At 42.4% G+C, this 21,627-nt stretch overlaps 1 protein-coding gene across 1 annotated transcript; it reads right to left on the reverse strand.

The window, feature by feature from the left end:
* Window positions 1-2,235: 2,235 nt before the first annotated feature.
* On the reverse strand, window positions 2,236-17,479 carry LOC125129448 (SLAM family member 7-like). The gene is made up of 7 exons (XM_047784145.1): window positions 17,390-17,479; window positions 8,238-8,570; window positions 6,745-7,017; window positions 6,398-6,514; window positions 5,752-5,855; window positions 3,873-3,935; window positions 2,236-2,907 (listed from the first exon to the last, which is right to left on the reverse strand). The coding sequence occupies exons 1-7, from the start codon at window positions 17,439-17,441 to the stop codon at window positions 2,836-2,838; spliced, it is 1,014 nt and encodes a 337-aa protein (XP_047640101.1). The 5' UTR covers window positions 17,442-17,479; the 3' UTR covers window positions 2,236-2,835.
* Window positions 17,480-21,627: the final 4,148 nt, after the last annotated feature.

Below are 21,627 nucleotides of genomic sequence, written 5' to 3' on the forward strand. Positions count from 1 at the left end.
CCCTTCGAGTGCTGCTATAGCCACACTCCACCCCACCCCCCACTTTTTGGGAAGAATTTGCGGAAAAAAAAAACCCACAACTTTTCCTCAAGACATATTGATTTTATTTCAAAAGATGCTTTATTTTTTCACTTAGAAAATTATAGTAATAAATACTAGCATTTACAATATTTATCATACAAATGGCACTTCATCTGAAGTGATGCTTCAGAGGGGACACGCCTGTGAAAGGGAGCAGAATATGCCATCTCAAAAATGTCTCTTTGGCATAAGGATTATTTTGTGCTGATTATATTTTAAGAAACCGGAGACATAGGAAAAGCTCTGAAAAGCAGTAGAAGTTACCTTTCTGTGAGAAACACGAACAGGCGTAAGTGAAATCTCCCTCTCTGTACCAGGAAGAGGAGAGTGGCTAAATGTCCAAAAACTCTTAGCAATGGAGAAGGCGGTGATTTAAAACTGCGTAACGACCATGTGGTACAGTGGTTTGCCTGATAACCTCCCATAACTGCCCCCATCTTCTTCTTTTGTTTTTAGCTGGAGACGGTGACAGAAGGGGAGGTTTATTCCATTTTCCTGGGTATCGCACATGTGTACAGGAGGTGTGTTTGTTTTTAAACTTCCATTTGTTTTTCTTTTGTTAATCTTTTTACTACAGGGGTTCTCAGCCAAGAACCTAGAAGGACAGAGGAAATTGTCTTTTTCACCCCTTCATCTGCACAGCTCCATAGGTGGGGCCGATGGGCCAGGGGGCCCCTCTTTCAGGTTCCTCAGAGCTAGAGGACTGCCTCCTACTTTCTACTTTCATTTCCCTTCAAATCAGCCTCAGAGTGTGCTCTTGGTCCCCTCAGCCTTAGTTTTTTTCTTGAAGGCTTATTATCTCATACATTGGCCATCTTATATTTGAAGGTTTGTTGCTGTTTTTTTTTTTTCCCCCCAGATGTTCCCTCCACCCCTCTCTTTGGTGGCTTGAAACAATAAGTTATCTTTTTTCTCATTCTTCTGTGGATTGCCGAGGTGGTTCTTCTGAGTCTTATGGGGTTGGCTGAGGTGCTGAGAATGCTGGAATGTACAAAACGTCCTTCCTCTCGTGGCTGAGTTGGTAGCTGGAAGTTCTTTATCTCCCTGGTGGGCCTTTCCAGACACAGCAGCTGTTTTCTCCTTTCACAAATCTTAACGCACATTTCTTCACCTTTTTTTGCCTCATAATTCATATATTTGGACCCACAAAATGACAGCTGCCCCAGTGGCCCAGCCCACATCACAAATCTAAACCCAAATCAGGAAACATCTGTCCAGGAACCTGACATACACCATCACAATCCTCCCTCGCAGCTTTAGCCAGCTTACCTTACCCTAGAAACTACAGCCTGCTAGCCGGATAAGGAAGTTACCAGCCTCCTAGCTAATCATGTCCTCTTCCAAAGTTGCCTCTTCTAAAGCTCCATAGAACTCACTCTTGCCCCAAATGCCTCAGGAAGACAGTTTGTGAGGCCCTGTACTCCCTTAATCCATGATTTTTTGCCCTTGAATAAAGAAGACACTTCACACCCCCAGCCCTGGGACCTCAGATCCCTTCCAAACATTTCCATTCAAGATGTGTCCAGGAACACATCTGAAGCAATCCTCTCCATACATGTGTTTTTCATTCCTTTAAAAAGGTGGGCTCTAAGAGGTCAGGGATCATGTCCGTCTTATTTGCTAGACTGACCTAGCAGAGGTTCTCAATAAATATTGGTTGAATGAATTAAATAGCTTTAAAGGTTTGCAAGTGACCACCCCCTTGGGTCCAAGTCTCCTATAAATAGATTCACAATGGGTCTTCAGGTGCACTTCTTCCATTGAGATGGGTTCCTGCTCAGGCCAAAGGCCTGGGCTTCTCCTTTCCACCAAAAAAACTGTCCTTGCCTTTGGGCCAGGCCTACTTCTGAACTTCCAGCCAGCCAAACCGAGTCTTCTCTCTGGCCTCTCTGGCCTTGTGCACATAGACTCCCAAGACCTGTGGATCCACACTTGACGCTCTGGGTATCTGGAATCTGTGGTCAGGCCCATGGAAGAAGTTCGCGGGAGTTCCTGTCATGGCGCAGTGGTTAACGAATCCGACTAGGAACCATGAGGTTGCGGGTTCGGTCCCTGGCCTTGCTCAGTGGGTTAAGGATCCGGCGTTGCCATGAGCTGTGGTGTAGGCTGCAGATGTGGCTCGGATCCCGAGTTGCTGTGGCTGTGGTGTAGGCCAGTGGCTACAGCTCTGATTCGACCCCTAGCCTGGGAACCTCCATATGCCGTGGGAGCGGCCCAAGAAATGGCAAAAAGACAAAAAAAAAAAAAAAGAAGTTTGCGGAGGGCCAATTTCAGATGTATAGAGAGCATGTCTGACCCAAATAAGGGTAAGATCAGCACTATACAAGGCACATAGTTGATGAGTCAGTAAATAAATCCATTTCTGACCACTGTTTTCTACTTCTACTGGGAACAATGGCCACTCTGAAGTTCTTGCCATCTTGGCCACCAAACCCTTGGCATATTCCTCATCTCCAAGCTCTGGAATGGCAGCAGTCATTCTTATGTGTGAACCTTCATTTACATCTCAACAGAGATGTTTCTAAGCTCCTTGCTTAAAGTTGGCTGATAAATTCATAATCACATTTCTGTTCTGGAGCTGAGATTTCTCAGAAGAGGGTTGGATTAGGGACCCTTAACTCTGAAGGAGAATAGATTATAGTTTATTCTAGAAGGAAGTCATTGTTCTTCATTCTTCCTTGATGTTTCTGGTCAAATCAGTGAATTCTTTTGACCATTTTCTCTGGAGTGAGTCACCAGGGAGCACACAGCTGTTTAGATGATATTTTCATAGGTAAATGGCCCTGGTGTGTCTGGCAACTCGGGCAGTGAGTGGGGTATCTCCACCTGTTAGGGAGACAGTAGGATGCAGTGCTCTGGAGAGGGCAGGGCTCTGGATTCCTCCAGGAAACCCCACTATCCCAGATACTCTTCATTGCCAAGGGTACCCAACCCAAACCTCCCACTGTGCTTGCTCCCCTTGCTCAATCATTTTGACTTTAGAAAAACTATTCCTTAAGGCTAACTGCAATTACCTTGTTGAATGCTTAATGAACCTAACTTTTCCTTCTAATAATCTATCCAAACCAGTCTTTCTTATTATTAAGCAAACTATTTTATCCATCTCCTTTTTCTGATCTGGTTGGGAGAGGAAACAGGAAGACATCTCTGTTTCTGCCAAGAGTGATCCATGAAGGAATAAGTTTTAGAATCTTACTATGAGAAGTTCCCTTCTTGGCAGAGATAGTTAAGGATCCTAGCATTGCCGCAGCTGCATGGGGGTGGGTTTGATCCCTGGCCTGGGAACTTCTGCATGCCGGTAGGCATGGCAAAAAAAATTGAAAAAATAAAAGCTTACTACATTAGTAGTTTGACTGAAGAAAGATGCAAACCAGATATTACATAGCTAGAGCATGGAAGAGAAGAGGAATGTTCTCTGGCCTCCAATTTACTGGTGGCTCAAAAGCTGGCGTTTCCTTCCCAGCCATCCTTCCCTTCCCAGACACAGCCTAAGTGATGGACGTTTCCCCATACCCTCAGTTAGGACCCCATGGAGTTTCCCTCCTAGTCTTACCTGGAACCTCTCTCCTACTCTATTTGTTTCCCATTACCTCCATTCAACTCCTAAAACACAATTCTCTTCTATTCTTCACATACTTGTGTAACCTTAAGCAAAGGGAATTGGATGTACTGGTCTACCTTTTAGTACCAGAGAATATGAGATCCCCGGGGTCCATGAAATTCTAAGTGGCACTTAAACCAGGAAAAAGAATGAGGCAACAAAGATGAAGCTCAGCCCTAAGGCTTCTTACCTTTGGAGGTATTTGCACGGTGGAATAAAGTGTGTTAAGCGAATTTTCCTCTGGAATGGTGTTCTATTAAAAAACAGAAAACAAACAAAATAAATCATCACTTACCCCCCTAGGTCACATAGACAAGGCCAAAGAGGCCTCCAGAATCCAGAGAAGGGAAAGCAGGGGTGGGAGGAAATGGTGAGAGGGAACAGAGGGTTCTGAAGCAGGAATGGGTTATAGGAAATGCTCTTATAATTATTAATAACTGCTCTTATAATTATTAATAACTTTTTTCAAGAAGCAATTGCATACTTTTTAAACTGTGTTGGCTTTACATGACTTAGTACATATATAGGATATGTAAGTTCCATGAGTTATGAGGCTCCTAAGGTGATTAAAGGATAATTGGAAGTTAATATTGCTAATGTTAGAAATAAACTTTTCTGTCAGTCAAAGGGTTGGTGGATCAAATCAGAAAGAATGACTAAAGGGATAAAACAATGACAACAACACAAAAGCTCCTTCCAGGCTGGAGAAAAATGTCCTGGGTCAGTAAAGTTTATTCCTAAACATCCAGGAGAATCCTGTGGTTTCTAGGGAGTGCGTCTTGAGCAGGAGGAAGAAGAAGGATGGTGACAAAGTAATCAATTTTGCCAGAAGCCAGCCTGAGTGGAGCACAGAGAGGTCTCCCCTGTGTGGAAAGAAGGAGCTCTCAGGACACAAATAACTTTGAAGAAGAAACGTACTGTCTCCTCCTGTAAAAGTTATAGATAAGTGTAAGAAGGTGCATCCTGATCAAGATATATGGAAGTCTAGAGAAAAACTAAGATTTTTTTTTAGACTCTGAAGTGCTTTTATTTCTTCATTAAATGGGCCAGTGTGAAAAAGGGCACTATAAACTATTAATAATAATAATAATAATAATAAACCATATCATATATAAAAAAAGAGGGCAACTATGATTCCTAAGGAGCAAATCTAACCTGAGCTACAATTATTGTTCCCAAGTTGGGGGTGGGGAGGATACTTTTGAAGCTGTCTATCTAGTTCTTGTCTCTAAATTGTCTCATTTGCTCTTTTTTGTTTTTCTTTAAGTTTTGATTTTATTGTCATAAAAACACAACATATCTACCTTCATAATTTTTTTTGTAGACAATAGTGTCTTTAATTACAGAGACCATATTGTAGAGTAGATCTCAGATTTTTCTCATCTTGCATAATTGAGAACTTATGCCCATTGATTACCAATTCCTCATTTCTTGCTCCTTCCACCTCCTGGAAACCAGCATTCTACTCTCTGATTCCATGAGCTTGACTAGTTTAGATACTTCATATGAGCACAAACATGCAGTATTTGTTATTTGAATTTCTTTAAACCTTAGTCTTAGGATTTTCGAAGAGTTTTTTTGAGTTAATCTTGTATTCATACACTTCAGCTCAGTGACCCACACTTGGGAAGCCTTGAGTGTGGGCCAGAACCACTGCAGACCTTCTGAGCTCCTTCTTAAAGATTCCTTGAGTTGTCTCAGAGGAAATGGCATCCTAAGGTCAGTCTTCTGACTCATAAATCAAACATGTCAAAGTTCCACTTCTCTACCCTATGCAAAAGGAATCATGCCTGTTGAGTGGCCATGGTAAACTGTGGAGGGGAAGGATTGATTCCATAAGTCATAGGGTGAGCCTTACTGGCTGGATTAGAATGAGGTGCTCCGGAGACCACCAACCCTTGCCTAAGAGAGAATCCATAATGACTTGGTGGAGACCCAGGTTCACTGGGTTCAGAGGGTTATACTTTCTTATTTCCCATGTTGTCCAAATCCATGGAAAAATCTCAAGTAAAACAAAGAGGGCCTCAGAGAGGAGAATAAGGCCCCAGGAAAGATGGGAAAAGACTCACTTTAAGGTGAGGGATCGTGTCATACTCCAGTGTCTCTCCAGAAGGGGGGTTGCAGCTAAGAATTTCCGGATGAGTGCCCACTCCACCTTTCTCTTCGATGGATGCTGAAACCAAGTTGGGAGAGAATCAGAACTGGCCTTACCTTCCAATCACCACCCCCACTAGCCCACCATTCCATCTGGATGACCCACTTAGTGGGGAGTAAAGAAAAGTCCCTGGAGTTGATCCAATGGAGAGAACTAGGGAGGTTTGGGGGCTCTGATGAGGATGAGTGCTAGTCTATGAGACCTTAGAGTTGGAAGCCATCACTTCCCAGTCACAGAAGCAGAGTCAGCAGTGTGGGCCCTATGTCAGTAGGTGGGCTACACCAGTAATTCCATCTGGGGGAAGAAGAGGGGCAGGCATTGGAGAGGGAACTGGGACCTTGGTCATAGGAGAGAAGTTAAGGGCTCAAGTATTCTTTCCACTCCAGAGCTAAGGTGTGCAGATGGATGGTGCTGTCCTTAAGACAGAGACTACGGCTTTTTCATTTCTGTATCCTTAGTGCTAGCACCAAGCTTGGCATACAGTCCAACATATGCTGTCTGAATGAATGAGGGAGAAAATGCATGAATGAGGGTGAAGGCAAAAATAGTAAACATTCTACCTTTTCTTCTTTCTCGTCGTATGATCAAAATAATTAGCATCAGTGCAAGGGAAAAGAGCAGTATGAACGACAACAGGATGCTGAAGATTCCAGAGGTAGCCAGGCCGCCAGTAGTACCTTTAAAGAGAGAATGGGTGGAGGCACAGGGCAGGGAGAAGATCAGTTAGGGAAAATGCTCCAACTTTTGGAGTAACTGCAACCTTCCTCCCACCCTGGTAACTTCTCAGGGCAGGATGGTGGTGGGGTATCCCATTTTCACAAAGGGATTGTTCCCATGGGGAGCAGGAGCTGAAGAAGATATTAGTCCTGAGGCCAGGGTCTCCTGGAAAGAGAGGAGTGACAGTCACCTTTACAGAGCTTCCAGGCAAAGATGGGGTTTGAGGAGTTGCTGCTGATGGGGTTCCTGGCCAGGCAGATGAAGGTCATGTCCCTTTTCTCCCACCTCAAGGATATGGGGAGGATGGAGCCACCATAGGACTCATTGTTTGCCTGCCCCAGGGACATCCAGCTGTAAGTTACATCCTCTTCTCCCTCCTCCATGGAGCACGTCAGATTGGTTACACAAGTGCCATTGTTATTGTTCTGCAGACCTACAGTGACTTTGGGCTTTGACAGGTACTCTGTAAAAGAGAAATAGACAAGCAAGGTTGGAAACTATGTCCATAGTCCTCCTTTTTCTTTTCTTTTCTTCATTTTTTTTCCTAGCCTCGCTCACAGAACGTGGGATTTCTGAGGCCAGGGATCAAAGCCATGCCACAGAAACAAGCTGAGCCACAGAAGTGACAATGCCAGATCCTTAAGCCACTGAGCTGTCAGGGAACTCTAAGTCCTCTTTTTCTTAGTTATTCTTGTCAACCTTGGACCAGAGTCTCCTTGGTATGCTGCAGAGTGGAGAGGAAGCAGCAATTCAGAGAGAATTCTCGTTCTTACCTTGGACTCACTTTACGCTCCGAGAGGGAACAGTATTGGAGCAGCACTTCTGGTCCCTCTCTCTACCTTGTGCTCACTCTTCTCTCTCAGAGGATGAGCATTTAGTTCATTGTTGAGATAGTGAGAGTCTGGCATGCCTCATCTACACATCTATATTTCTCTATTTACATGTTTGAGCTGTTAAGATGCTGTTTAAATGTGGTTTGCCCTTTTCTCCCCTCCCCATGGCTAGTTTGCCTACATAATGCATCTCTTCCATTCTTTTCAGCTATGTCTATGAGGAGGACACACCTGCATGAAGGTACATGGCCCATCTCCTGGTGACCCTAGTATTGCAGCTTGGTGAATAAGGCAGCTATTCTTGTAGCTGGTTGAGTAATTGTTTCACAAAATTCATTTTCCCTGAATAGGCTCCTCCAACGTCTACACTTGGGACAAGTATTTCTCTTATCTTGTTTTACTGGAAAAAAATCAAGCTGATATTTTTATATTCCTTCTGATCTTTGTGTATATTGGTTAGACTCTTCAGGGGAAGAGGTGTGATTGATATTTATACTTGATAATCTTTCTAAGATAGTATTATTTTCCTCCCCATTGCAGATATGGAAACTAAGTTTCAAAGAGATGAAGCAACTTAGCCAAGACCATGCAACTAAAAGTAATAAGAAATAAGCCAACATTTGATGTGTGATGGCCGCTTCCTATGGCCCATCTACTGCACCACGCTCCTGACAATCTCTGGGTAAAAACGGAACTCAAGGGTCAGTTACATCTACTTCATCTGTGCAGGCGTTCCCTCTTCCCCATTCCTGCCAAGGGTTTATCCAGCCTTTGTTTGAATTGCTCTGGTATTGGGGACATCACCACTTTATGAAGGCAGACATCCACTTCTAGAACTGATTCTGCTCACCATAGACACGCAGCTCATACTCCTGGCTGAGGGGATTCTGGAGGGTTGAGCTGTATATCTCCACACGGTAGGCACCAGAGTCATTCTTCTTCAGTTTGCTGAGCTTCAGGGAGTAGCTTTCATTTGGGAAGTCCACCCTTTCCTTGTTACGCTGTTGGGTCACTATGATAAGGGCTTTTTTGTCTGCCATTTTTGGCTGTATGGTGACAAAAGTGGTTGTGTTGAAGACCCAGATAATGCTGTCAGTCATATTTGCTGAGAGATTCAGAGGGAAAGTCACAGACCCACCAACAGCGCCAACTAGCTTCTTCAGGACTCCACAGGCAGCTGGCCCTGCAGAAACAGAGAATCATAAATAAACCCGAGTCCTTACCCTGACCACTAATTACTCACTTCTTCTGTGTTCTAGAAATGTCCCAAGAATCCCTCTCTGTCCAACCAGCCCTGGAAAACCCTTGACCTCATTCACACAAAGGTATTGAGGTCAGAACTCTGCCTGAAAGCAGGGGACTGTGGGTGAACCCACCCTGTTCCCAGAGCCCTCTGGCTTAAAAGACCAAGCTCTGAGGTAGACCATGAGGCCCACTCCATCTTTGACAAGTTCCTGTGGGGGGACAAGTGGGGAGGTTACTGTCCAAACTCCACTTAGGATTCCTAGCTTGCTCTTGGGAGAGCTGATTTTGCTGCAGATGAAGAAGGTAGCCAGTCTCTCTGACTTGGGGCAGAGGTTCTAGCTCAAACCAGGACACTGGGAGGCAAACTATCAGTTCTTAAAGATAGAGGTAGCTTAGGAGTTTGAAACTGTCCTGTATAGCACAGGGAACTCTACTCAGTATTCTGTGGTAACCTATATGGGAAAAGAATCTAAAAAAGAATGGATGTATGTATATGTATAACTGAATCACTTTGCTGTACAGCAGAAATTAATACAACACTAGAAACTATACTTCAATAAAACTCAAAAAAACCATACTTCAACTATACTTTAATAAAACTTAAAAAAAAAGAAGTTTGAGGATGGATTTATCTTCCAATTTTATGATATATTAGAGTGGATTCAAGATCATCCTCAAATGAGGTTCTCATTCACTCAAATTCCAATATCCTTCTTTGAGTGGAAAAGAAGAGGGTGAGAGATTGGGAGGTCTGGAACACACCCACGCTACTAACTCATGATACTTACCTTGAACTATTAGGAATTGCAGTAAGGCTTTACTGCCTCTTGCCACCCCTCCCACCCTCCCAGCAAAATTTTGTTTCACTTCAATTTTAATTCATCTCTAAAAAGTATGACTTGCAAACAACCATTACTGTGAAAAACAATTTAGACCGGCTACTGAAAAAACTTCCAGAAATGGTCACCTGAGCATTTCCAGTGAACAGGTGTGGGGAGTATCACCTTCTACCCATTAAGATCTGAGGGATGGGCTCTAGGGTTAGCACAGACCTGTCAGGGAATTTAGATAGGGACTAGCAGTTTGAAAGCACCTACTCTGATCTCATGAAATCCTTAAATCAATGCTTAGAGGAAGAATATTTCTATATCCTCTTTTTATGGATCAGGAACCTGAGACACTCTGAGATTAAATGACTTACTGAAACTATGTGGGAAGAGGCAAAGCCTACATCAGTATCCACAGGTTCAAGGCCTTATATGGTGTAATTTTACAAGTGAGGAAATTGAATAGAGACTGAAGAAGTTATTCAAGGCTCAGAAATAGTGGCAAAACTAGAACCAGAATGCAAGTCTTCTCCTTAAATATATTTTCCACAAAAGTAAAAACCCAAAGTTATTTTCCCTTCTACCTCTTAACAGAATACTTGAAGTTAAAATTTCAGGAACAAAGAAAATCTGGGGGAAAAAAAACTAACAAAGAAGGCAAGCTATAGGCTCCTGACAGTCATAATCAGAATGAAGTTACTGCAGGGCTGTTATGGCTTTTGTGGGCTGTATGTACTTTTGCCTTAGTTATTTGTTCCTCCATAGAAAAATTAAAATTTAGGAGTTCCCATTGTGGCTCAGCAGGTTAGGAACCCGACTAATATCCATGAAGATGCAGGTTTGATCCTTGACCTCACTCAATGGGTTAAGGATCCAAAGTTGCCTCAAGCTGTGGTGTAGGTCGCAAATGCGGCTCAGATCTGGCATTGCCGTGGTGGAGGCGAATGGCTCAGATTTGACTCCTAGCCTGGGGACTTCCATGTGCTGCAGGGGCGCCCCTAAAAAGACCAAAAAAAAATTAAAATTTATATTTTGGGACTGTGTTGGTATAAACATGAATGTACTACAAGTTTGATTCATTATTACATATTTATTATTGCTGTTATATTTATTTTTCCTCTGATTAAAAAAAACTAAAATTAAAACTATCATGAGTCCCAGGCACTGAGCCTAATTGGGCTTGTGTGATTGATGAAGCATTCAGGCTCTATTTCATTTCACAACTTGATCTCTTATCGTGATATTTTCTGCCACCCCAGCACTGATGTAACTCATGCCTCTTCTAGCAAATGACAAATTACTGTAACTGGCCTGGCCAGATATCTAAAATCTTACACCCCAGCACTGATGTAACTCATGCCTCTTCTAGCAAATGACAAATTACTGTAACTGGCCTGGCCAGATATCTAAAATCTTAATTCCTACTAAAACTCAACTACCCGGGAAAGAGTTCCCAAATAATTATACTTGATATTTTTAAGGGATTATTCTCTGTCAAACATTTCCCGTAAAGACTATTCTTGACCCTTAAAGCAATCCTGAAAATTGGGAACTTTGGTCCTTTTACTCAGGGATCGGCAAACTTATAGCCCATGGGACAAACCTGGTCTGCTCCATTTTCATGGTATGCTGTTATGTTATTTTACTTACATGTACCACATCTACTTTATTCATTCGTTTGTGAGTAGACATTTAGGTTGTTTCCTTGTCCTATTTGCCTGCTTCATTTTTGAAAATAAAACTTTATTGCAGCAAGTCGTGTTCTTTACATATTTTCTATGGCTGCTTTTCCACTATAAAGCCTGAGTTGAGTAGTTGTGACAGAGATCATACTGCCTGCAAAGCTTGAAATATTTACTATTTGGGTCTTTACAGCAAAAGTTTGTTAACTCCTGATTTGATGGGAAAAAAAAAAAAAAACAGATTCAAAAAATCCCGAGTAACTTGTCCAACGGCACAAAGCTAGCAGGTGATAACATGAGGATTCCGACTCTGGAGCCTGGGGTAAATATCTTTTTGGAGCTGATTCCTATTTTCAGACATTTCTCCCCTATAATTTATCAGTCAGTGCATATACACTTTGGATCACTCAAGCCTTTATCCAATCAACCTGTTAAGTAAGCTGATTTTTCAAAAAGCTACCCTCCCTGCTTCTCTAATACTAAGGCAGGATGGTTTTTTGTTGCTCTCTTTGATCATCTCATGGGCTGTCAAAATAGTCCCTGCAAGTGTTACGGAAAAAATCAATTTTGTTTTGAATTTTTGATTGATCAGTTAATACATTCCCTCTTTCACTTTAGCAAGGTGGAAGGGGTGAATATTTTGCAGTCAAATAAACTGGGTGTCACTTGCTCCTAAGTGCATGCAATTCTTGGATTTAGGGCAATGTTGAGTAATTCATTTTCACACGAGGTTAAGTTGGGGAGGTGATAAAATTGCAAGGATGTGGCTTTAGTGTTTTGTATGTGTGTGTGCACTTAAGCCATAAGTAAATAATTTTTTTTCGCATTTTTACATATGTGGTGCAATGTTCTCAGGTAAATTTTAAGAAATTTGAATTGCATGGAGATATAAGAAAATGTCTCCAAATTCACCATTTCTTGTTAGAATGAAATTAGACAATACAGTGCAAATGGCCAACATGAACCTAAATGGAGGATATTGTTCTATCTTAAATGTATCCTCAAGGTAATGAGAAGGGTCATGAAAGAAGAAAGTACTCCAGGCCATTCCCTAAATGTGTGCTCAGAGGAGAGAGGGCTGGGTTAGTGAGTCCTAACCAGTCTTGTTTCCTCTTCCTAGTTGATGGTGAAAGGGGATCCAGAAACATCGCACTTCTTTTCTTAGCTGCTAAGACTGAACTGAACTTCCCTTCTCTGGTGGCTTCTCCATCGGCAGCATGCGACCCTATAAAATTTTTATCATATCTAGGTAGGTCATGGTCTACTAATTCAGTTATTCCTTTCTTTAACAAGAATGTGTTTAGGTCCATGTTTGTCCCAGGCATTGTTTAGGAGCTGAAGCTATAACTGGGGAGCAAGATAGTCATAATCCTTATACGCATGGAGTTGAGAGAGAGTCATTAAATAAGTAACAACACCTATTGTGAAAGGGGAAGTTACAGGTACTTAGGGAACATACTATGGGGGAGGTTATACAATCTGTGTGATCAGAAGACTCTAGAGAATGAGTGGTACTAAAACCTATCTACAAGGCCTGGGAGGATTGGGTCCCATGAGATTCCTCTACAAACCCACATTACCCCCCACCCCAACCCTCCCACCTGGATCAACCCTCCTCTGCATCCACTTCATATCTTTCTTATTTTGTAGCAGCCAAGTGGTTTAGGTACCACTAACAGGCACCCAGCTCAAATGGTAGCCTTCCTCTGGCATATTAATTAGTTCAGGGGTATCACACATCCTGGGTTGATCTACCTGAGAAAAGCCCCAGCTTTAGCTCTGTGGCCAGGATGACGACAGGATGCTGTGGGAAGATATGAAGCCTAGGACCACTCACTTGCTACCACAAGACTAGCAGCTGGGCCTCTTCCTTTAGCTGATCTCCAGTTTAGGTTCTGCCTCACAATTGTTGGTGCTTTATCCTTCTCTCTGTCCATCTAAGTCTTATTTAAAGCCTAGTTCAAAGCCCTTCCCTGAGGAAGTCTTCAACACTTTCTCATACCTACCACTTGAAATTCCACCATGAATGACATTGCTTTTTCCACTTTAAATTCTCCAGGAGGAGCTATTCCTTTGGGTGGTGACTGGACATACCATTTTGCTCTGAGTTAGCAGATGACTGATCTATGGGCATTCAGTTCCAGATCACCTGGTGATGGGGTTTGGGGTCTCACTCAGTGAAGGGTGGAGAGGGCCTCTCCTCCCAGTCAGCCTGGAATAGTGAAAAAGGGTTCAAGCTCTGGCCTAACTGGGGGTCGGGGGACTTGGGTTTCATCTGGTTCCTCTGTAAAAATAACTCCAGCGACAAACATTTGGTATCATTCTATACTTCACAAACTAGTTTAATGGGTGTTGCCTTTCTTGACCCTCCAAGAAACTCTATATGATAGAGGTAAAGCTGCACTTTATAGATGGGTCCCCAGGGCTCCAGGATGCTGAGTGACTTTCTAAGACCCCAAACTAGAAAAGGGCAAGAGGGACATTAGAAGCTCGTTAGTTTCTCTGTCTGCTCCAGAGACCTGTATTCTTGCCACAACTGCCTCCCACCACCACTTTGAGTTTTGGTGTTCTCACCCTCATAGGAGAAAAATAACAACCATTATCACCAAGATTTGGGGAAGAATGAAGCGTAAATACAGATCTGAAAGCATTTTGAAAAGTGCAGGGCAAAGTCTGAAGCATAGTAGGAACCAGGAGGGAAGGACAGGCTGTAGTGTTAGAAGAGCCAGGCCTTGAGAAAGCTTCCCATTTTGGGGGGTCTCATTCCTGGAAGAATGGCTAAAAGTGAGATTTCTCAAAACTTTGGATGGCCTCTCAGCAAGGTAAGCTTCTTAGATGGTGGTCTGGACCCTAATGCCTATATACTGGTCCCTGGTTAAATCCCAGCACAAAAGAATGTCCAATCTCCATGCAGGGGAATATCTCTTTCAGCAAGCATTCCCACCAATTTGCCTTTGGAGGTGAAGGGAGCTGGGGCAGGAGACCCTTTGCTTTCTGCCCTGGCCAAGTCGCAGATATTTTCTGCACCAGGAGAATCAGCCCTAAGATGCCCTTCATAACAAGGGAGGCAACAGCTCCTCCCTTTTGCTACCTGTATTTCCTTTGGCTTGTCACCTCCTCCCTTAACCAGTTACCCCAAGGCTCAGGATGGGAGGAAGGGACATCATCAGTAAAGCCATGCCTGAGCATTTCTCCCAGTACTCGGGGCCTCCATCAGAATGCACCAGCTGTCATGGAAACCAAGGACCAGAGCATCTCAAAGCTGGGAGGAATTTTAGGGACTACTTAGTCCAATCCCTTTTTATAGGTGAGCGGTCTGAGGCTCTGAGGGTTATAGTGATGTCCCCCAAAGCAGTGAAAAGCCAGGATTAGGAACAAGGGCTCCTAAGGCAGGATTTCCCAAGCTGTGTCACCTGCTAACCTTGAGGTCTGTGGCAGTGCCTCGGTGTATTTCTTGGAATCTTAGAGGGAGGTGCATCGAGTGGGTGGAGGCTATGAAACTCTCCCCCCATCAGGGAGGCTTTGATTCTATGCTTTAGATTTGTTTACTTGTTTGTTTCTGGGTAAGATTTCTTTTTCTAAACAGAAACCACTGCTTTAAAAAGAAGAAAAAATAATAATGATTTTGGAAATTATTGGTCTTTACCCAATTTCCCCTTAACTAATAATCTTGGAAAAAGCATTTAAAATCAGTGCCATGTAAGATGTACACGAAACAGAGGCTGGCAAACCTCCCAATTCACCAGCCACCTTTGCCAATACTCTAGCTTTAACCCGTGACATTCACATTCAAGTTCCCTATTGCCCTGCCCTTCACTCATCTCCTACTCCCTCCTTCTTGTCTGTTCTGGTCCTTTGCAACACCTTCCCAATATCTCCTCACCCACTTTTCCTGTTGCTCTTTATCTGTTGTCTCCTCAACACTACTGTATCATATAATCATTTTAAAATTATGCTCATTTTCCAGGTGAGAATACTTGAGGCTGTAAGAGCTGCTCCTTGGCTCCTCTGATCTTGGCCTGGGTGGTTCTCAGTAGGTGTGTCCACATTTTAGAAGCAGAGTTACCTGTTTTTCCTGGGCATTTCCTTGGCCTCATGTACCTGGAGAGGGAAGGAATCCCTGGGGAAGATTCAGCTCAAATACACATTTATTGAGCAATTTTCCTGATGGTATGACATTAGGCAGTTTGCTTAGTGTGATGAAATGAGCACTAGCTTTGGAAACTGAGTCTCTGCTCTACCTCTTAATAGCCACATAAGAGTTCCCGTCATGGCTCAGTGGAAACCATCTGACTAGCAACCATGAGGATGCAGGTTCCATCACAGGCCTTTCTCAAAGGGTTAAGGATCTGGTGTTGCCGTGAGCTGTGGTGTAGGTTGCAGACACGGCTCGGATCCCACATTGCTGTGGTTGTGGCATGGGCTGGCAGCTACAGCTCTGATTCGACCCTTAGCTTGGGAACCTCCATATTCCAAAGGAGCAGCCCTAAAAAGACACACACACTCACACACACACACACACACACACAGCTATATAATCTCATGTAAGACACTTGACCTCTCAGAATCTATAATAATATCTTAGAGACTTCACCTTTGGTGTAATGAGAGCTTATATAAATGGTGATTATTTTTATTATGTTGTTATATATATATATTTTTTTGTCTTTTTGCCTTTTCTTGAGCCACTCCCGTGGCACATGGAGGTTCCCAGGCTAGGGGTCTAATCAGAGCCACAGCAACGCGGGATCTGAGCTGCGTCTGCAACCTACACCACAGCTCATGGCAACACCAGATCCTTAACCCACTGAGCAAGGCCAGGGATCGAACCCCCAACTTCATGGTTCCTAGTTGGATTCATTAACCGCTGTGCCACGACGGGAACTCCTGTTGTTTTGTATTTTATATCTCATTTAAAGCATCACAATAATTCTGCAAGTTCGGCTTCATTTTCTCTCATATACTTGTAAAGACTGAGGTTCAGAGGCTGAGAACCTTACCCACAATAATATAGCTACTAAGTTAAACCCAGGAGCCCTTGTCCAGGATCACCACTGCTTCCGAGGTCTCGCCCACTGGAGGCTCTTGGACAATCTCAGACTCCTTTCAACCAACAGAGGCCAACCGCATAGGCTGCCACAGTCTCCTAGAGCAGGGCACACATTTGCGCCCTGCTGCCTGTATCAGGTTTCAGGCGGGCACATGGATTTAAAAGTCCTGCCTTGTCCTCCCCCACCTCACTGTCCCCAAGTTCCACAACTGATCATCATTTCCGTTCAGGGATTGGTTTTTACGATGAAGGTCTATTCTAAGCCATCTGCTTAGAACCAGGTGTTTTCTAAAAATGCAAACTTCCAACGAACTCAGGGAGGGTGAGAGACAGTGCTGAACACTTTGTGAGGCCAGGTGTGGGGGAGGACAGCATTGGGTTGTAGACTTGGGCAGGTCTCCATAGGCAGCCCTGGGGAACACATGAATGAACCCCCACCAAGTGCTCAGAGGGAGACCTCAAGGTGGTCCCCCATGACTTTGATGACCAGAGAGATATTCCTAACTTAGGCGGTTCCTGGTCCTTTCTGAAAGCCCTGACCATAGTGAAATCTTCAAAGACTAGAATACCTGTGACAGGTGCAGAACGTCCTCAGTCCTTCATGGCATTAAACCCAAGTGCCTATGAGTCGGTTTTCTAAGTAGAGACTGATCAAATTGCTTGGATAAAGAGAGAAAATTCAAAGGTTTTCTGTCCTCAATTTGATTGTGATGCCTAATCACTCAAAAATATTTTTCTAAATATATTTATGTAACTACAAAACATATTTATCAATGTTATAAATATAGTTAAATTCAAATATTTTAATACATAGTTCTAAATAAGTAAATATACACCTGTACCATCTCATTTTGCTTTTAAAATTACTCTAAAAATGAGGGAGGGCTGTGGTCCGAGGAAGATGACATTTTTCATCTAATTCATGGCAGAATCTGGATTAGAGCAGAGGCTTCCTGATACCCAACACCACTTCTTTCAGCCCTTGCTGCCCTGAGGATGGTCAGAAGGGCAGTCAGTCCCCAAAGTAATTCCTTCTCCTCTCCCTCCAGTCTTCTTGCCTTCTGTGATTCAGAGACCACAGGACATAAAAATAAATGTTAGAAGAGGGAGCAGAGCCCAGAGTAGACACAGGAGCCTGGAGCTCTACCTTAGAATGGGATAGACAATAAAGAAAACAGGAGGATTTGGCTGGACTCACCTGTGAGCTGGCAGAGAAGAAATAAGATGAAGCACGCTGGGGAAGCCAGCATATTGCTCTCTGGAGGTCAGGCACTAAAAGAAACTCACTTCCCTCACGCTATATCTCTTCCCCCGAGGGGGGAGAAGTCACGAGATCGAAAACCAACTGAGTCATCTCACTGATCTGCATAGTCTGGTACATAATATATATTCAATAAACAAGGAAAAAAATGAACTCTTAAAATTGTGAAACCCTCATTTCACAGATGAGAAATTACTGTGAAGTCTCAGAGAGATTAAGAACTGGTCAAGGTCATATGACCAGTTTTTTCTGCTATAGCATATGACCTGTCAGAGATACAGAACAGAGAACATGAAAGGAAAGAGAAGGTTGTATGGTGAACAAAAATGTGGCGCTGGGAATAATAACAACATCATTGAAAATTGCTAAGTACCAGGAGTACCTGCACTCTTTCCTTTACTCCTCATAACAAACCTGTGAGTGAAATACTAGCATAATCCCTTACAGATGAGAAAATGAAGGCTTTAAGTATATTACAGCAAAATTAAGATGTTCTTTTAATCAAAAGAAATAGAATGGTCATGAAAGTAAAACGGGGCCGGGGCGGGGGCAGGGGGAGAAGAAACAAGAAGAAAACATACAGTAAATAGTAGACTTATAAGTCTCGTAAAGCCATAATATATCAATAAATACATTACGTAAATCAATGGAACAGAATAGTTAACCCTTGGGTATACCCACAAAATATATCCACAGTCATCATGATTGATTGATTTTTGACAGAAGTATAAAAACAATTCAATATAGAAAGGACAATCTTTTCAACAAATTGTGCTGGAATAATCGGACAACCACATATTATGGATATAAGTTTCTTGCGGAATAAATGTATTACAAATATTTTCTCCCATTACTTCACTACATAGCTTGCCTTTTTACTATTCTGGTAGTTTCTTTGTTCTTCCTTCCTTCTTTCCTTCCTTCCTTTCTTTCTGGCTGCACCAGTGGCATGTGGGAGCTCCTGGACCAGGGATAAAACCCACACCACAGCAATGACAACTCCAGATCCTTAGCCTCTAAACTATCAGGGAACTCCTCTGTTTTTCTTTCCTGGCCATTCTGTAGGTTACTTGAATATTTCTTATAATTCCATTTTGATGTATCTGTGATGTATCTTGAGTATCTCTTTAAATAGATTTTAAAATGGCTGTTCAAGGCATTACATTATACATACAGAACTTGTTTTACTGATGATGGCATTTTACCAGTTCAACTAACATGTTAGAAATATTACCTGTATGGGATCCCTTTACCATTCCTCCTTAATAACTTATCTTAAATATATCCGCTCCACACATTGAGAACCATATCAGGTAATGTTAGAAACTTTGATTGAATTTCCAAACATAATTTAGAAAACTCAAGAGGAGAAGGATCATCCATTACATTTGCCCCATATTTTTACTCTGTAGTTCTTTCTTTGACCCCCCAACCTTTTTTTTTTTTCCTTTTTAGAGCCTCACTCAAGGCATATGGAGGTTTCCAGGTTAGGGGTTGAATTATTTATTCCTTATGCTCCAAGTTTCCTTCTTTTTTTTTCTTTCTGTTTCAAAATATTCCTTTAGCCATTTTCTTAGGATAGGTCTGCCGGTGACAACTTCTTAGTTTTCTTTCACCTAAGGATGTCTTGATTTCACCTTCATTTCCTGAGTATAGAATTCTAGATTGATAGTTCTTTTCTTTCAGCACTTGAAAATATGCTGCTCTTTTTACCCTTGTTAGTTTCTGATGAGAAATCTGAATTGTTTTCTTCTGCAGTTAATGTGTTGTTTTTCTGTTATGAAGATTTTTTTCTTTGTTGTGAGTTTTTAGCTGGTTGATTATAATGTGTTTTGGTATGTATTTCTTTGAGTTTTTCCTGTTTGGGTTTCAGTTTCTTGAATCTGTAGGTGTGTACATTTTGCTATTTGGAGAAATTTTAATACATCTTTGAATAGTTTTTCTTTTTCTTTTTTAACCCCACATTCTTATTTTTTCTCCTCTCATTCTGGGACTTTGATGACATGAACATTAGCTCTTCTATTATTGCCTCATAGAGCACGCTGAGTCTCTGTTAATTTTGTTTGTTTGTTTGTCTTTTTAGGGCTATACCTGCAGCATATGGAGGCTCCCAGGTTAGGGGTCGAATCAGAGCTATAGCTGCCAGCCTACACCACAGCTCATGGCAACACCGGATCCTTAACCCACTGAGCGGGGCCAGGGATCGAACCCACAACCTTACGGTTACTAGTAGGGTTCATTAACCACTGAGCTATAATGGTGACTCCTGTTAATTTTTTCTCTCTGTTGTTCAGATTGGGCATTTTGTATTGTCTATCTTCAAGTACACCGATTCTTTCCTTTAAAATCTCCATTTTGTTTTCAAACGCATCAAATGAGTTTTAAATTTCAATTATTGCATTACTCAGTTCTAAAACTTACTTTTGTTTCTTCTTTATATCTTCTATTCTTCTGCTAAGATTTTCTAGGTGGTTTTGCCTTTTTTTTTTGTCTTTTGTTGTTGTTGTTGTTGTTGCTATTTCTTGGGCCGCTCCCGTGGCATACGGAGGTTCCCAGGCTAGGGGTTGAATCGGAGCTGTAGCCACCGGCCTATGCCAGAGCCACAGCAACTCGGGATCCGAGCCGTGTCTGCAACCTACACCACAGCTCACGGCAACGCCGGATCGTTAACCCACTGAGCAAGGGCAGGGACTGAACCCGCAACCTCATGGTTCCCAGTCGGATTCGTTAACCACTGCGCCACGACGGGAACTCCGGTTTTGCCTTTTTTGTTTCCAGGGTTTTATAATTACTTGTTGAAGCGTTTTTATGATGGCTGCTTTAAAATCCCTGTCATATAATTCCAGCTTCTGTCATCTTGGGTTTGATGACTTTTGATTGCCTTTTTTTCTATTCAAGCTGATATCTTCATGGTTTTTGGTATGACGAATGATTTTTTTTTTTTTTTTGTCATTTTAGGGCCGTGCCCACAGCATATGGAATTTCCCAGGCTAGGGGTTGAACTGGAACTATAGCTGCCGGCTTACACCACAGCCACAATGTGGGACCTGAGCCAAGTCTGCAACCTATACCACTGTTCATGGCAATGCCAGATCCTTAACCCACTGAGAGAAGCCACAGATTGAAACTGCGTCCTCATGGTTACTAGTTGGGTTTGTTACCACTGAGCCATGATGGGAAATCCTGATGAATGATCTTTGATACTGTGGTGGTGGAGTGGGTCACCTTATTACCAGTGGTTTTTGAAATCCAAATTCTCACTTAACTTTCCTCAATAACCCCCCAAGCAAGAAGTGCCTCATTATTTCAGGGTGGGAGTCATATTCAGTCTTCCCACTCAGCATCTTCTGATGTCACCCTAGCTGGAAGGAAGAGGATTCCTCCTTACTGTCAAGGGAGATGAGGTCTAGGCCTTCCACTTGGTCTTGTTGATAGGGTGGGGCCCCACATTTTTCCAAAGACATTGGCTGGAATAGGGTGATTGTTGTCTAAAGGCTTCTGTCTTCATAAAGTCTTTGGTTTCCTGGAAACCAAAAAGAAAACAAAAAGACAACTTACAGAATGGGAGAAAACAGTTTCAAGTGATGCAATTGACAAAGGCTTAAAAGAGTTTATTTTAACCTCAGTGTTGTTGTTCTGAGATTTACATGGCTCCCTCTGAGGCCTTGCTTTCTCAAATCATGCTAGATTTAATGAGAGGTTTTCTTGTCCTAGAAATTACTTTGCCAAGGTTTCTGGGAAAATATGAAGAAAAGGGAAGCTGCCTGGATTGGGACGAATGAGATCAGTAAAAAATCCTAGGTATACCCCATTAGGACACATCTGAAGAGAGGAACCAAAAAAGAAAGTCTATGTTAAGAAAATAATTGCCTTTGAAAAGTGAAACTGCAGCATCAGAAACATTATTTGCTAGTTAACCATCCCTTCAACTATTTCTGGGACATTTCTATCCATAGAACTCCATTCTCTCTTGGTTATCTCCTACCCAAGGCTTCTCTTTATCCTTTGCTCAATGTTGCAAATTTCTCCCATCCACAAATAATGAAAAGTTTCTGGGTTCAGTCCATAGAGTTACTATTTCTTTATCTATCCCAAATTCTTCATCCATCTCATTTAATTTCTTGGTTTGAAATAGCCAATTTTATTTCCAACTCTGGCTTTTTCTGAATTCCATT

This window comes from Phacochoerus africanus, chromosome 6 (genome assembly GCF_016906955.1).
Source record: "Phacochoerus africanus isolate WHEZ1 chromosome 6, ROS_Pafr_v1, whole genome shotgun sequence".
In the NCBI taxonomy this organism is placed as follows: Eukaryota; Metazoa; Chordata; class Mammalia; order Artiodactyla; family Suidae; genus Phacochoerus; species Phacochoerus africanus.